We start from the raw sequence: 16,473 nt of genomic DNA, 5'->3' as shown, positions 1-16,473 counted from the left end.
CCAACACAAGAAGGCGGAGCAACACACAAGACAGTGCAAAATGAAAAGTGCATCAAGCAACAAATATCAAAAAACAAAAACAGAAAAAAATTAATATCACTTTTAACAGTTTGAAAAATGGTTTGAAAAAAGTTGAGAAGAGATTTCCACCAAAAAATCTCTAATCACCTGAATAAAATGGTAAATGGCTGCATTTACATCTGTGCAATGTTTCTGCTGCTCATTCATCCATTCACACTCACATGCCGATGGCAGCGAGCTACCATGCAACCTACCGGCACAATCATCACAATTTGAGGTTCAATATCTTGCCCAACGACACTTTAACATGTGGAGGATCAAACCGCCAACTTTCTAATCAATGCATGACCTGCTCCTGAACCACAGCTCCAGCCCCATAAATTTGATATTGCATCATAATTTTTCCACTGTACTGACTTTATGATGATAATGATGATGATGCTACTGTTTTACCTGTACATCATGTAACAAACGGAGTTGCATCACAGCCTTTAAGGCCGTAAGTTCAGGAAAACATTAGCATTTCAAATATTCTGAATACACAGATAAAAACACAGTCTTGTTGCCTCAGCCGTGTGGTTCCCAGTCTGTTTTACTGGTGACCCTTTAGTGATTTTTTTCTCTTTTGAATAACTTTTAGTAAACTGATGGGGTCAAATTACTATCTGTTATCTATTATCTAATTTATTAGATAAAAAGCAAATGTTAGAAGGAATCTTTAAAATAAATATAATTTTGTGTGGCAGAAATATATTTTTTCTACTTGTGTCCCCTTTGATCCCGACAACCAGGTTGGAAAACACTGCTTCAGTCACAAACAGAGAAACATTCATGCACTGAAAGCATTCATATGTTACACTTATAGTGCATTATACCTGTCTGTATTTCTGCCAAAAGTAAGGCCAAAAGTAAACTAGTAATTTTATTTGAAGACAATAAAGTTATTAATGATTATCCCAATCTGTTTTAAAGGCAGCATATTGGAATATTGGAAGGTTTCCCATCTTTTGAAAGTTGTATAAATGTCGTCAGCCGTCGTTAAAGCAGACTATGAACCTCATCCCGCAGACGATGAGAGACCTTTGGATGTCTCCCTGTCGCTCCATAAACAGCACTCTGTTTGTGACAAACAAGCTGAGTGTAAGAATCCAATTTTTTTCTGTTTATCTGATTGCACATTTTTAAATGCAGAAAACCACATCTCAAACACAGAACTGAGTCCTGAACACAAACTGATCTGAGGTCTGAATCCATTATAGACTCTGATCAGATATTTTTGGTTGATCCAAATTTCTGACCTGTGCTTCTATGTGTACTTTCAGTGTGCGACGTGGAGCCAAAAAAAACACACACACAGCAATAAAAGGTGACAACAACACAGTTCATGCTGGGAACTTCGGACGCAGGTCAGCGATCCTTGTGACATTTATTGGATCGGATCAAAGCCACCTAACATGTATAAATACTGAGTGACAAGCTCAGTCAGTTTCACAGACGTCCCACATCAGGATCACCGAGGTAAGATGCTGACATTTTATACTTCTGTTCTCCTAAAAAATGATGTTACCATGAATCTTTCATGGCTGATCTTCTCAATAATTACTTTTTATATGTTAAATGTTTGTAATGATTTGTTGTACAAGATGTATAGTTTGAATAAAAAGAAAACTCTGCTTGAGCCTGAACTCTGAAAGTTTATCACTTTCACTTTATATCACAAAAAAAATGTTCTGTAATTTCAGTTTTTTTAAAACAAATCTGCCAATTATTTTCTTGATTAATCCTTATCTATAAGATGTTAGAGAAATGCTCGTCACAATTTACACAATTTTCAAAAGTGGTGTTTTATTTCACCAAAAGTCCAAAAATGAGGAAAATTCAATTTGTTGTCATATATGACGCAAAGAAGCATCAAATAGTCACATTGGAGAGGTGACATTTCTGGCATTTTTGCTGGAAAAATGACGAACGTTGCAGTACAGTCCCAAGTCCGCTTTTCTGACTTTTATTGATTAAGTCTCAGCTATCGATAGATCTTTTCTACATTGATTACTTGGACATGGAATGGTTCAGTACAAACAGAGCTCGTATAGATAGAGTACATCTCTGCTCAACCTTAGCAAAGAATCATTTTAATGTTTCAAGTGACAAATAAACTTTGTTTTTGCTCTTCTGGTCATGAATACGGCCTCGATGTGCTCTGATCTCAGGATTGACCCAATTTGGACCCTGAATACTTAAAGTCCTCCTCCACTCAAATATGTTTTACTTATTATATATAACTTTAGTTGGATGTTTGAGCTTCACTGATTAACTGATTCACTGATTAACTTTCTGATGATCAACTAAATTATTTGACTAATTGTTTCAGCTTTAACAAAAGTGTATATTAATATGATTCGCAAGACAACAATTTTCAAGTGTCTCATCTCTTTTTGGAAGCAAATAAATAAATAATTTGAACTCTTTTATCATTCCAGGTGTCCTTTTTCTGATCATCATGAAGGTCTTTGCAGTAATCCTCGCGCTGGCAATCGCCTCAGGTGAGTTCATCATTCAGATCCCTCATCAGAGACTTTTACTCTGGTTTTATTTTAAAGTGTCAGTTCTGTTAAGACTCTGAAATGTGTTTGTTTTTTCTTTCCAAAACCAGGCTGCCATGCAAGAAGTATTGCTCAGGATGACTGGATGAGCTCCTGGGAGTTGACGGTCGACAAGTTTAAGGATTATTTCACAGATCTGAACACAAAGGCCGACGACCTGGTGCAGAACATCAAGAGCTCGCAGATCAGCAGAGAACTGGAGTGAGTTCAATATCTGTATCTGACTTACATAGGTGTGACCTTTTATGACCTCTATGTCACAATATTAATACATGATAGACTTTAGGTGCCGTAAATTGACAGACCTGTCTACAGTGTTGTGTCTACAGATCACACTTTTCTCGAATATTTGTAAAATTATAAGTGTTTAAAGCTTCACCGACTGCTCAAGTAATTTTAAATTTAGTCAGATATAGTGAAGGATCACTGCACTCACTCTTGTTTATCTGATGTGTTTAAAACCAACAAAATCTTAAGTCCAACTGGAGGTAAACTGGTTCAAGACAGTTCAGGTTCCTCAGTGTGCAGGCTCCAACATTTTAAATTTACACTGTGACTTTCTTTTAGATAAATTCAGGCTGTGACTGATATATTAAATAAATAAGTAACAAAGTATATTGTTAATACTGATGAGTCAATGAATAAGCAGCATTATTTATTGCTGTAGCTGATGATAGATTAGATAGGAAAGAAGAAAAACAAAGTTCTGTTACATAACAGGATTAACTGGATAACTGGATTAAATTTGGACAATTTTTCTTTAATCTTTGCATTTTTGTGAAATACTGGAGAACTTTACCTCTTTTGGCCTCAAGGATTTATTTATTTGAATCCATGTGAGTGGAAATCTCTCTTTGGTGGAAGTGAAAACAATTCAGAGACATCTGAAACATGATAAAGAGATGCACATACATTTTTTGTAAACACACACAATTCAAAAAGTTTGGGAACCACTGGTTTAATGTATCTTATAATTATGTTGTTTTATGTAAAATTGAATTTTAAGTATCTAAAGCTGTCAAATAGATGTAGTGGAGAAATTACAATATTTCCCTTGGAAATGTAGTGGAGTGGATGTATCATATCATATAATTTATGCAGTATTATTGCATAAAATGAAAATACTCAAGTAAAGTAGAAGTACTGTAAAAGTGTACTTAAGTACAGTACTTGAGTAAATAGTTTAAGTAAAGGATCTGAATCCTTCCTCCAGCCCCGTTAACTCTGTAACTATAAAAAAGCAGTTTTTATCTGGATCTTTGTGTTCTTGTCAGACTGATCCCAGTTTGTTGCATTTAATCTTATTCACAAACATAAACAAAGTGCTGTTTGGTTATGAAGACACATTGTGACTCAGCTGAGTGTGACGAGGTCAAGCAGCTTGTTGCAGTGAGGTGAGACATGTAGAGAGCTGCTGACTGAGGCCCGAGGTTCACTACAGTCTCAAGTCCACTTTTCTGACTTTTACTGATTTAGGCTCAGCTACTGATAGATCTTTGATTTCTATATTGATTACTTGGACATAGAGTGGTTCAGTACAAACACAGCTCCTACAGATAGATCAAAGCTTGCTTGTAGAAAACTCAGATTTAAGTTAAACCCAAGAAACTTTTTCCACTTTCAGCAGATAAATGTGAAAACAGTCCAGTAAAGCAACAATAAGCACATTTTTTGAGTGGAGGGGAACTAATAAAACACCAATAAGATCTTTAAACTCATCTTTCTCGCCCTCCGTCAGCACCCTGATCCAGGACAGCATGTCAGAACTGGCCATGTACAAGGACGACGTGCAGTCCAAGCTGGCCCCCTACACTCAGGAGTCTGCAGAACGTCTGGGTCAAGACCTGAAGCTTCTGGGTGACAAACTCCGCGACCACATGACAGAGGCCAAGGAGCAGATGGACAAGTACACCCAGGAGCTGCAGACCATGATGGAGCAGAACGTCGATGACGTCAGAGCCAGGGTCTCCACCTACACCCGCAAGATGAAGAAACGCCTCAACAAGGACACCGCAGAGATCAAGAGGTGAGTGAAACCCTGGACTGAGGCAGAGAGGTGACCACAGATAAGTTTACTAACTATTTAAAAGACGTTTGATTGCTTTATTGAGTTTTATTGAGCTCTTCTTGGTGGATCTCATCAGAAAATTTGTGTAATTTTGTAGGTACTTTCTCAAATACTGCAAATTTAACAGAAAAAAGCTTTTAACTAAATGCTTTTTTTTACATTTATGAGACAAATATTCTATATATTTGAATTCTTCTTTTGATGTTTATGATACTTTTGATGCTCAAATTTTCTATTTTTTTAGTTCCTATTTTCTAATATTTCTTAATATCAAACATTAAATGCCTGACTCTGTCTTGATAAAGGCTGATGGACTATGAAAACACCAGTTTACTGTGCTCAAAATAAGTCCAGGACTTGGTCTAGAAAGTTCTTTTAATTAAACATATTAAATGTTGTCAGTAAGCTAAAATAAAACTCAATCATGCACAGGACTGTAAACACCACTGATGATGCCGAGATCATGTCTGCAGCATTGTTTTTTTTCTATTAATTTGGCTGTTTTTAAGCAAAACTATTCTTAAATTAAAATATATTACATCCTGACAGAATGGAAATGGCTTTTAAATAGCATTTAGACCAATAATGTGTGGAGATCAAATTTACCGGAAATATAATTGAACAGTTAAATAAGTAAACAGAAATAATGAAGGGGGGCAATTTGGATTTATGACCTCAGTTTTTCTAAAATCTGGACTACAGCCCTGCTGACATACAGTTATTTGTAACTAATGTAATTTAAACTTACTTTTCATACTGTTGGGTAGTGTAATCTACATTTTTGCAACAATTTATAGGCTTAATTGTATTTAAATGTCTTTTTACACTGCCTTGTGTTGCTTTTATGTTCTTTCTTGATGCCTTTTACGTAAAGCACCTTGAAATGCCTTGTTGTTGAAATGCGCTACACAAATAAACTCGCCTCGCCTTGATAAAAGGGTTGGTTTGTAAAATATTAACTTGTAAAGAAACTACAGCTGAGATATGAATGTAGTGATGAGTTGAAGGTGATGTTTCCCTCTGAATTGTAGAAGTATGAAGTGGCATCAAATGGAAATCCTCAATTAAAGAACAAAGTATGACTTCAATGTGAACTGTTCTGTCCTTTTCTCAGACAAGTCGCTGACTATTTTGAGGAACTCGGATCCCGCACCTCAGACAACATGGAGGAGATGAGGACACGTTTCGACCCTTATTTCTCTCAAGTGCGTGACAACGCCCAGGCAAAGATCACCACCCTGAACAGTCTGCTGAAGACGCAGGTGGAAAACATCAAGGACAAGCTCGAGATCTCAACCGAGGACATCAGGGAGCGCTTCGAGAAAACCACTGGAAATCTGCGCTCCACCCTGGAGGAGAAGATGGAGGAGGTCCGCAACTGGTTTCAGCCTTACGTCTCCATGATCAGTGACAATGTGTAAACACTGTCATCAAAGTGTCTGGACTGTCTGCTTATCCATCGCTTTCTGTATCCAAAAAGCTGGTTTGTAAAGAGTTTTAAAACATGAATAAAGATACTCAGCTATAAAAGGGAAGTTGTTTGTTGTCACTTAAGGCACCTGAACAGAAACAACAGTTCACATGTGTGTAGAAAATCACTGATCATGATGTATGTGCTCAAACACATTTACATGCTTGTTTGTAATTGATCTTGACTAAACTGCCTTTATTATTTGCATCCAATAACTTATTAAAGTCACTATGTGTAGGGATTAGAAAATGGAGATTTGGCTAAAAGCAAAAAATAGACAATTTTAACCAGAATTGTTTCATTTTTCTACATTTTTTCATTAGGATAATTTTCAAAATGCAATAATATAATAAAAATATTAAATCTTACATAAAATTCAACACAGTAATAAGATGTATGACAGGAGCTAAAAAAAATACGACCAAAGCAAAATCACAGTTGTGTCCATTTTTACTGAAAAACTATTACAAAAGATCGATAAAGATTTTTTTTTACAGATCAACAGGTTCACATGAATATATTTGACATTTATGGTTTCTGTGTGTTCAGTCTCTGACCACGTTCACTGCCCTTAAAAGACAGAATATAAAGTGTTATACACCAAAAACACTGAGATGTTCACATTAATGGAAGTTAAAAAGAATCTCAACTGAAATGTATAAATCAAACACTGATGAGGTTCAATCATCAGACTACAGCCTGAATGATAAGATATAAAAAAAAATTATGTATTCAGAGTAAAAAAATACACACACTAAAAAAACTGCTCTACAGTATACATACAGTATTTGCATTAAAATATCTCAAAATATACGTAACAAACAGTAAAGCACCATATCAACAGGTAGAAAAGGTGTAATCAGTAAAACAGTAAACTTTGTGATTCAGTAGCAGAATATCAGAGCAGCAGTACTTGTTTGTTTTCCTTTAAAAATATAATCTCTAAAATGTTTACTGCAGCAACAGATTTTGTCACAAACCTTTGAGTGTGATGTGTTACCAAAAATAAAAGTTACACAGCCTCAATAAAGGAATAACTGTAGACCTACATAAATAAAAGCTTACATTCAAGATTTTCTTTTCCATAAATCGTTATAAAACCATTAAAAGGCATTCATGTCTCTGAAACCGGACCCTACACTTTAAGCTTCTACATCCCTTTGGCATGATCTATGTAATGTTCATGCAGCTTTGAGATGTCTGTAAATGCTTCTGTACAAATTGCACAGTTGTGGGCGTCGTCCACAGACTCGTTCTCCTTGAGTATCATACAAAGTGGTTCAAGTTCAGCTGAATCGCTATCGCAGCCACCGATATCGGTTATATCCTTCAATGCATCCTGATACTGATCCTGAAGTTGCTGATGTGTGCTGCCTGTTTCATGTTCATCCATGTCTCCAAGTACAGGAACAGCTGAGGATTGAGGTATATTTGAGGTATTTGGAGCTGGTTGTCCTTGAGGAGAGGCAGACGACATTGTGTCGCTGGCAGTGATGGATGGACTTTGTTCCTCTTCTGTATCTGAAATGACAACGGGCGGCTCTGAGGAGACGACAGGTACGACATAAAGGCGATCTGGGTGAGGGTACCTAAACAGGTGTTTTTTATTGCTCACTGGAAGACGTCGTGTTCGCTGAGACGGCTCTGAAACGTCTCTCTGTTGTCGCATGTCTTCCTGGGCTCTGCTGGGAATGCAAGAGGCGACGCTCTCTGGAGGGCCGCCCGGCTTTTCCCCCACAGTGAAATGGCAAACCTGATGCGCCTGAAGGAGATCTGTGCTCGAGAACTTTGCCGTGCATTTCCTGCAGTGATAGGGAAATAAAAATGGCTCAACAAGCCCTGCAGGCTGAGGGACATTGAGACGTGTCCTGTGAGTCTTCAGGTGAGTCTTTAAAGCACTGATATGTGAGAATGAGGTGTTACAAGGGAGGCAGAAATGTGAACCAGCTCCTTTGTGTAGCAGCTTGTGTTTCTTCAAGTGTCTCAGGCTGGAAAAACTCTTTCCACATGTGCTACATTTCATACCGTCATCCTGTTTGTGACATTCAAAGATGTGAGCGCTCAAGTTTTCGTCACTGGAAAAGGTGTGAAGACATAAAGGACATGCGTAGGGCATCTGGGCTGCGTGTTCCCGCAGGTGATCGATGTACGAACCCAGGAAGCGAAACTCCAGATCACACTGGCTGCAGCAGAAAGGTCTGACTGTTCGTCGGTGTGAAAGCTGATGCAGCCACAGCTTGTTCCAACGGTTAAAGGACTTTCCACGGTGTCCGCATGAGTATCTGCCACAATGCCTCCGAATTAATGACTGTGGGTGAAATCTGGAGGGCTGTCGAGTTGTTTGATCGTCTCCTGCATCAGAAAACTTGCCACCAGGGTTCGGAGATGGAACACTGATGTCAAAGTCGTCATTTACAGACGGACTGGAGTTGCTTGGCGATGGCGGTGGTGATTGCATGTCCGTGACCTCTTTTTCATCTGTTTCCACTTCAAGTGAAAAGGACGTTTGACTCTTCTGGTCTTCATGTGGAGGTTCACTCCCCAGACTCTGTGGAGCTTCTGGTTCCTTCCAGATCTCAGATGGGGAGGATCCACACGCCCTCTCCTCTCCTGTTTCCACTTGAGGTGAAAAGGACATTTGACTCTTCTGGTCTTCATGTGGAGGTTCACTCCCCAGACTCTGTGGAGCTTCTGGTTCCTTCCAGATCTCAGATGGGGAGGATCCACATGCCCTCTCCTCTCCTGTTTCCACTTGAGGTGAAAAGGACGTTTGACTCTTCTGGTCCTTATGTGAGGGTTCACTCCCCTGACTCTGTGGAGCTTCTATTTCTTTCCAGATCTTGGACAGGGAGGATCCACATGCCCTCTCTTCTGTTTCCACTTGAGGTGAGAAGGACATTTGATCCTTCTGGTCCTCATGTAGAGGTTCACTGGCCTGATTTTTTGGAGCTTCTGGTTCCTTCCAGATCTCGGACAGGGAGGATCTACACGCCCTCTCCTCTCCACTTGTTCTGCAGCAAACACTGCAGTGACTTCTCATGTCAGACGCATGCTCATACTCTTGCCCACATGTCTCACAAGTGTAAGACTTGCTTTGATAGTGTGTTTGTAAATGCAGAACATGCTGGCACCAGTGACGGTGAATTTGCTTGCATATTGGACATTTAAAATACACAGGAGTGAAAATTTGTCCTTCAACGCCCTGAGAAAACAAGAATCCCTTCATATCAACTTGATTTCCCTCAGCGGAGTCTCGTTTCTCAGAGCAAACTTCAGATGCTTGATGTGAGCGTAACAAAGCAAAGCTCCCGAAGGCTTTTTCACATCTGGCACAGGAGAAAGGCGTGACTCCTGAGTGCATCTCAGAGTGATGTTTAAGCTCCCGAAGCTTGATGAAACCTGTACAACACACGGAGCAAGAATACGGTTTTACAGGCCAGTGAGTCTTTTCATGAACATTCAGACTTGAAGGCTTGCAAAACTTTTTCCCACAGACAGAGCAGGTGTGTGGCTTTCCACCGTGTGTTCGTCCGTGCATCTTAAACGTTGCTCTGCTGATGAACTCTTTACAACAAATTGAACACCTGAAAGGCTTATTGTGGCTGGAAGTGACTGGAGAGTCAAGACAATCATCCACCTGCTGGTTATGTGCATCTTCAGTCACATTTGAGCTCTTTATGTCTTTCACATGAATAACAAAATGAACAATCAGTTCATCTTTACTTTTAAATTTCTGGTCACAACATGGGCAACAAACCGCAGGTGACTCAGTGTGGATTTTTGAATGCAGGTTGAGTTGGGAAATGTGAGCAAATCTCTTGCCACATGTTGTGCATCTGTAAGGTTTTTCTCCCGTGTGAATGCGCTTGTGTACCGTGAACGCTGAGATGTGTTGAAATGAGCGACCACAAAAGAAGCATTTAAGGGGTTTTTGTGGTTTCAGTTTTTGAGGTAGAGGGTCATAGTTTTTAAGTTTGGACGCGAGTTTGACGCGAGTGTTGGCTGCATGATCGCTGCTCAGTGGCTGCACAGTGTTTCTTTGTGTAACGTCGTCATTTTCATCTTTCAGCTTGAGATCGATCATTTCATCATCTGTTAAAGAATTACAGGGATAAAATAAAAAAGGTGACACAGATGACTCAAAAGATGCATGAATCTGATGTTGCTTTAGCTTCTTTTTTGGATACCATGCAGTTTTATTCCTTCGTGTCTTCCGTGTGGTTTTCATTTTTGTATTTCCAGCAGAAACAGCTGATTCAGTCGGGCTGATTTCATCCTGAAATGGTGATGCCGCCTCTGATGTTAGCTCTGATATTTTGCTTTCATCATGTTCTTGTTTAACAGTATTTAAATCCGTAATGGCTGTGTGGTGGATTGAAGAGACTGCATCTTCCATTTTAACAGCTTTTGATGCTTTACCAGACCTCGCAGGTGCTTTTCCTTTCCCACGTTTGCACGTCATCTTTGGTTTGTTGCAGATTTCTTGGTTCACAGGAACTCCTGTATCACTTTCAGGCTGTTCACTAGATTTTGGTGGTCCCATTAATGCCTTTTTCTTTGCTGTTTGTCCAAACTTGCATTTTGTCATCACCTTGCTCTTAATATTTTCCCTCCCTGTCAATTCTGACTTTGGAGCCTCACAGTCAAACTCAAAAGAAACTTTCAGGGCATTTTTCAAATCTGATACCACATCTTCCGTCTGTGACGTGTCCTCTAATAACACGGCAGCAGAGGATTTCGTCTTGTGTTTGCGGCTCGCTCTTTGATTTCCTTGTAGGATCTTCTCATTTGATCCTGTTTCTGTGATTTCTGGACTTTCTTTTATTTGACCTCCAAAAGAAGCAAAGATATCATCTTCAGGTTCTAATTTTACATCTTTGTTATCCTCGACAGTACACAGCTCTGGTTTTACTCTTTTACTTCTCTTACCCTTCTCTTTCACTTTTTCTTGTATGTTTTTATTTAAACTAGCGTTGGCAGGATTTGGAACAATATTACATCCCTCACCTGAATGATCTGATGCAAGCCTCTGCTCTTCTCTTTTACCTTCCCTCTTTCTTTTAGCTTTTATATTTTCTGGCACATTTTCATGCAAAGACGGGGATGTAAGGCCATTTTCAACACTTTGGACTTCACCAGCCACTTTTACATTTTCCTCAACTAAGGCTGGACATCTTCTTCCCACCACATGTTTCTTTTTGCCTTTGAATTTTTTCATATTTTCAGGATTTGCTGCCTCTATTCTGTCAGATATCAGCTGCTCCTCCTTCGGCACATTCATCGTCTCCTCTTGATTTCCGGTTATTTTCACATCTTGTGGATTTTCATTCGGTGGGTTTGTGACGTTGTCTTGAACATTCAGAACTTCATCTAACATATTACCATTTTTCACCACTGCTTCATCCACCACTGGCTCCTTTTTAACTGCCCTGGTGCGCCTGCATTTTGAAACCTGTGAGCGTTTCATATCTTTCAAATAACTAATTAAAATCTCTTCAGGCTGTGCAGTTACTCCCTGAATCACATCATTGACTCCTAAACTGCAAGATGTCACTTTTCTCTGCTTTAATCTCTTGCATTTTGTTTTATTTCTTTGCAGGTTTTCCAAGAAAGTGTTGTCAGGCTCCGGTTTAACCTTCTTCCTTCTCCCTGTTTGCTTCAGCGTTTTGAGAGCTGTCTCCAGAGCTTTACCAGTTACTGATGATCCTAAATTTTCTTCATCCTCTTCTGCTTTATTATTGATCTTGTCACCACATGGCAGTTCTCCTTCACTGCCACGAACAAATATCAGTGTGGTGGGTTTCTTGGTATCATCTCTGTATTCTCTTGGGAGTTTCCTTTTCCTGCATGGTTGAGTTTTTATGGGCGAGATATGTCTCTCATCTGATTCCTTTTTTATATGTATCGGAGGAGAATCCAGCTGGTTTAACGTGTGCACTTCACATTTAATATTTAAATCAGGATTCATAGTTTGCTCACTAGCTTCGTCTTCTACCTTCTTCAGTTTTCTTTGACCTTTAAGTGGTTTCTCAGGATTATTCCCCCTGGTTGTTTCCTGGCTTACCTGTTGCTCTTGACTGAATGTGCCACCCTGAATATCAGAATAATCACTCTCCTCTTTAATAGGGGCATTTAAAGTTATTGTATTCTTTGCGCTTTGTATCGGCCTCTTTTGTTGTCTGCTCTTCTTTGAATCTCTCTTTTTAGTTAATGGCTGAGTCACTGGTTCACAGGCTGGTTCAGTCTTAATATCAGACATCTGCATTAGGAATTCAGAAGCTGCACATTGGTTCATTGCAGGTTCAGATACAGGTACATTCACAGGCTCTGCTTTGTATTTTTTATTGTTAGCAGTGTGTTTTTGTGGGTTTTGAAGCTGTGAAGTTGAAATGTCTGTAATTTCTTTCTCAAGGGCTGTTTCATTTTGTTTCTGCAGAGAAATATCTTCTGCTGAAAGCAGCTGAACAGCTTGTTGTCCCTTTTTGCATTTTGGTTTAGATGTATGAATTCTCTTTTTCCTGACTTTCTTTAAAGTCTTTGGATGTCTAGTTTTAACCTCCGTGTTTGGTACACCGCAGTCCCAGTGTTGAACTTGAAATGATATCTCATCGTTAGGGGAAACACCTGCTGAGTCTTCTGTTACATCCGTAGTTTCAGCAGACTTTAACTGTGAGACTTGCTTTTCAGTCGACCTTCTCTTAGAAGCTTTTGACATCACCTCTTTCTTCCTTTTCTTTCCTCTGGACGAAACCTGAGACAGAGATGTCTGCTGGTAAGACAGAACATCTACTTTACATGTGACACTCTTTTTACTGTCACGGGTTATTTCTGCATCCTGAACAAACTGTTTATCTTTTGACATTAACGCCTTTTTTCTGAATGTTCGTCCAGCTTTCTTTTTCAACTTCGTTCCAGGTGGATCCTTGCTGTATATTTTTGCAGCTGACGTGCACAATGCTTCGTTTTCATCCTTTTGAGTGACATCTGACACCAAGAAACCTTCGCTGACACCCTGTGGCATCATGGCGTTACAATCTGTTAATGTCTGAGGTAAATGTTTTTGTTTGGTTCTCTTTTTAACAGAAGATGTTGGGCTCTTTTTTCTCCATTTAGAGGTTTGTGTTTTCGATAAATCAACACTGGATATTGCTGCTGGACTATTTATTGCCATTTCACTGTTATCACATGTGATTTTTGTATCTTCGTTGAAAGTCACTGAGCTAACTTTCCTTGCTTTCCTTTGCACTTTTGGTGCCGTTATTAACCTGGAATGCTCTGAGACTTCTTGGTTCAAATCAGGTACATCAAGCAAATTTGTGGATGTACTACAGTCTTCTTTTGCTTGTTTTTTGCTGGTGGAAGGTGTTCTACTCTTTTTCTTTAATGTCACTTGTGGTGCTGCTGTTTGACCTGAAAATGTCACGTCTGCTGAGACAGCTGGGAAAAAAGTTTCTTTATCACAATCACTCCTTCCGACTTCTGGAGATTTTGTGACAATTGTGTTACTGTGAGATGTAACTGAAGATGTGAATGTTTCCTCTTTCTGGTTTAACACTGATGGTTCAGGTTCTGATAAAGGTCCATTTGAATATTTCACTTCTGATGTTTCAATTATCTCTGAGTCCCATTCTTTGGCAATTACAAACAGTTTGGCCATTTTCATGAGGGCTTTCTTTTTGAAGCGTCGGCCAGGTTTGAGTTTCTGCTGCTGCTGCATTTGATGAAGAACCGAGTGATACCGCGTTTTCTCCTCCTCGCTCTCTACAATGTATGTAGATGTAGTTACACCAACCTTGTCGTTTACAGATTGGCTTTCAGTGTCTGTTCCAAGAGCAGTTGCGTTTCCACGATCATCTCTGACAGCATCGTCTCTACAGCCTGTGTTTTGTGTTTGAGTGTCCATCGGGCAGGCTGGATGAGAATCAGCTGCAGGTTTCACCAAATCAGGTACCTCTTCAGCCCTGGTGTTGGACAGTGTTTCAGTGTTTCTTTCCATGTTATTCATTCTGCAATTAAATGAAATGAAAGAAATCAAACACAGAAGATAAGTCAGCACATTTGAAACAAAAACACCCTAAGAAATACTGCTAATGTTCAAACTCACCTCTCCGTCAGTAGTTTTCTAAACAGGATTTGTGAAAACCTTGTGGACTGTGGAAGTGATGCAGTCATCTCTGTGCTCCATCTTGAGTCTCTTCACGAGTTGTTTACTGTGTTTCAGTCTCAGCATATCAGACGTCCGACCAGCTGCTCTCATCACATCGCTCCACCGGGATGATTAAAGACAGGATATCCACCTGATGTCACAGAATAAAACAGAAGAGGATGTATATTTGCACTCAAAACAAAACAACAAAAGTGTTGTCTGCTCCACTGACATGAAGATGCAAAAATTGCCCCTTGGAAAAAAAATTACCCTGGTTGTCCCAGTATCACAAGATCACAAACTTTGCCTCATATCTTTATACACCAGTAATTACACTGCACTCAATGTGTAATTGATTTGGTCATGCATGATGTTCTGGATTGGGGGTGGACAATGTGACGATACTGTACAAAACAACAGAGATTTTGTTACCGCTTGTACCTTGGTGGCTATTGAATATCTCTGGTTGTTGGCTAGTGTGGGAAATGTTGAAAATCAGAGCAGGACTGCGTTATCGTAATATTGGATCAAAGAGGCATCCTGCATGGTGGCCAAAGATTAAGGTGCTGCTCAAGTCTGACCTTTGTTGCACGTCATTCCCCTCATTTTCTGCAGTGTAATAAAGGCATAAGTATACTCTAGAATAATAATTAAAAAATGGATGTTAATATTGCATATCACAGTCATGTTAATGTTTTAAAGTTTAGGAGGAATGGGTGAAAATAAAAACTATTGATTTCCTTTGCATCCTCCATTCAAAGTCACACAACTGACTCACAGAACAGAGACAATGTGTAAGTTCATAAAACTGAGATGTTTTGTATTGTTGCTTTAATCAACACTATCTCTACAAAAAGTCACAACACAGTAAATGTGTAATAACTGATTTTTATTATTAAGTTATGCTGCTGATAATCTGATTAAAGTGGCATCATTTATTCCAGTTTAGCTCATTTTTATCTTGTTTTATTTTATTCCTTTCAAACTGTTCTTACATGTGTCATTTTATATTGCCTTGTGTTTCTTTTATATATTATCTTAATGTCTTGCCTTGTAAAAAGAAGAAACCTGTTTATTTAGCATCAAAAACAGTCACTTAATGATGTCATAATAATGTTACACATGAACACATGAACAGTTCATCTGCTGAGTCAGTGGTTCTCAAACTTTTTCACTTAAAGGACCCCTAAACTGACATAAAGTAGACCACGGACCCCCATCTGATAAGAGTTTTGCTTTTGGATGTTTTACAGAAAGTGTATGAAACCCAAAATAGTCAAACATACTGTCAATATGTTACTTATAGAAGGAATTATAGTGAAAACAAATGATTCCCCTTTTTTGCTGGGGACCCCCTGGGACCCCCTCTAGGACCCCTGAGGGTCCCCAGACCTCACTTTGAGAACCACTGTGCTAAAATGTTTCAGCTCAGTAGGTTAAATGTGGGCGTGTGCAGAGATATTTATGTTTATGTTGAAACTGAACACACAGCAATGACTCACAAACCTACAAACACATGAATAAATGTTGCACACTGTTTAAACACACTGTTTGGTGGAGAATCGGCTCTGTGCGCTAAAAACTTGTAGCTAAGACTTCGTGCTACTGTTTTGATTAAACCGGCTGGTTGGACTTTGTTCTTACCGGATTCACAAACCAGAATCAGACGTCTGACGATCCTCAGCTGTAACAGGTTACCTGTCCGCTGCAACAACAAAACATCAGCCGCCTCTCATTATCAGTTTGTGTATAAATGTGCTTCCAGGGTTGTTTTCCTGCAGGAGGGGCCGCAGCATAGCGGAAGCTGACGTCATCGCCTCCCCCTCCTCACTTCAGGTGGTCTTTTCCAACAGTTTGTATTTTTCTGTGATTATTTTTAATAGTCATTTCAAAATAAATAAAACATAAAAAGAGGGTAAATTACACATATCTTTCTAATTCTCTATGACACTATTTAAGCTAAACATTATTCAGTATTTAATTAATAAATAAAAAAGAAAAAAGTAATTACAAACCTCTTTTACTTCTTTCTGATCACTTTAAAGAACCAGTGTGCAAGATTTAGTGGCATCTAGCGGTGAGGTTGCAGATTGCAACCAACTGATTACCCCTCCCCTCACCCTCCCCTTCCCAGCGTGTAGGAGAACTTACAGTGGCTACGAAA

General features: G+C 39.2%; 2 protein-coding genes across 2 annotated transcripts; one reads left to right on the top strand and one right to left on the bottom strand.

Annotated features, from left to right (window-relative positions):
- The first annotated feature begins 1,484 nt into the window (after positions 1–1,484).
- apoea (apolipoprotein Ea) lies at positions 1,485–6,222 on the top strand. The gene is made up of 5 exons (XM_044335821.1): positions 1,485–1,539; positions 2,502–2,564; positions 2,675–2,825; positions 4,363–4,650; positions 5,807–6,222. The coding sequence occupies exons 2-5, from the start codon at positions 2,522–2,524 to the stop codon at positions 6,111–6,113; spliced, it is 789 nt and encodes a 262-aa protein (XP_044191756.1). The 5' UTR covers positions 1,485–1,539; positions 2,502–2,521; the 3' UTR covers positions 6,114–6,222.
- A 446-nt stretch (positions 6,223–6,668) lies between these two features.
- si:ch73-347e22.4 lies at positions 6,669–16,112 on the bottom strand. The gene is made up of 3 exons (XM_044336631.1): positions 15,954–16,112; positions 14,268–14,460; positions 6,669–14,169 (listed from the first exon to the last, which is right to left on the bottom strand). The coding sequence occupies exons 2-3, from the start codon at positions 14,333–14,335 to the stop codon at positions 7,314–7,316; spliced, it is 6,924 nt and encodes a 2,307-aa protein (XP_044192566.1). The 5' UTR covers positions 14,336–14,460; positions 15,954–16,112; the 3' UTR covers positions 6,669–7,313.
- Between the last annotated feature and the right edge of the window lie 361 nt (positions 16,113–16,473).

This window comes from Thunnus albacares, chromosome 19, assembly GCF_914725855.1.
Source record: "Thunnus albacares chromosome 19, fThuAlb1.1, whole genome shotgun sequence".
NCBI classification, from domain to species: Eukaryota; Metazoa; Chordata; class Actinopteri; order Scombriformes; family Scombridae; genus Thunnus; species Thunnus albacares.
The sequence above is the reverse complement of the archived record's forward strand: the minus strand, read 5'-3'. Positions and strand labels throughout refer to the sequence as shown.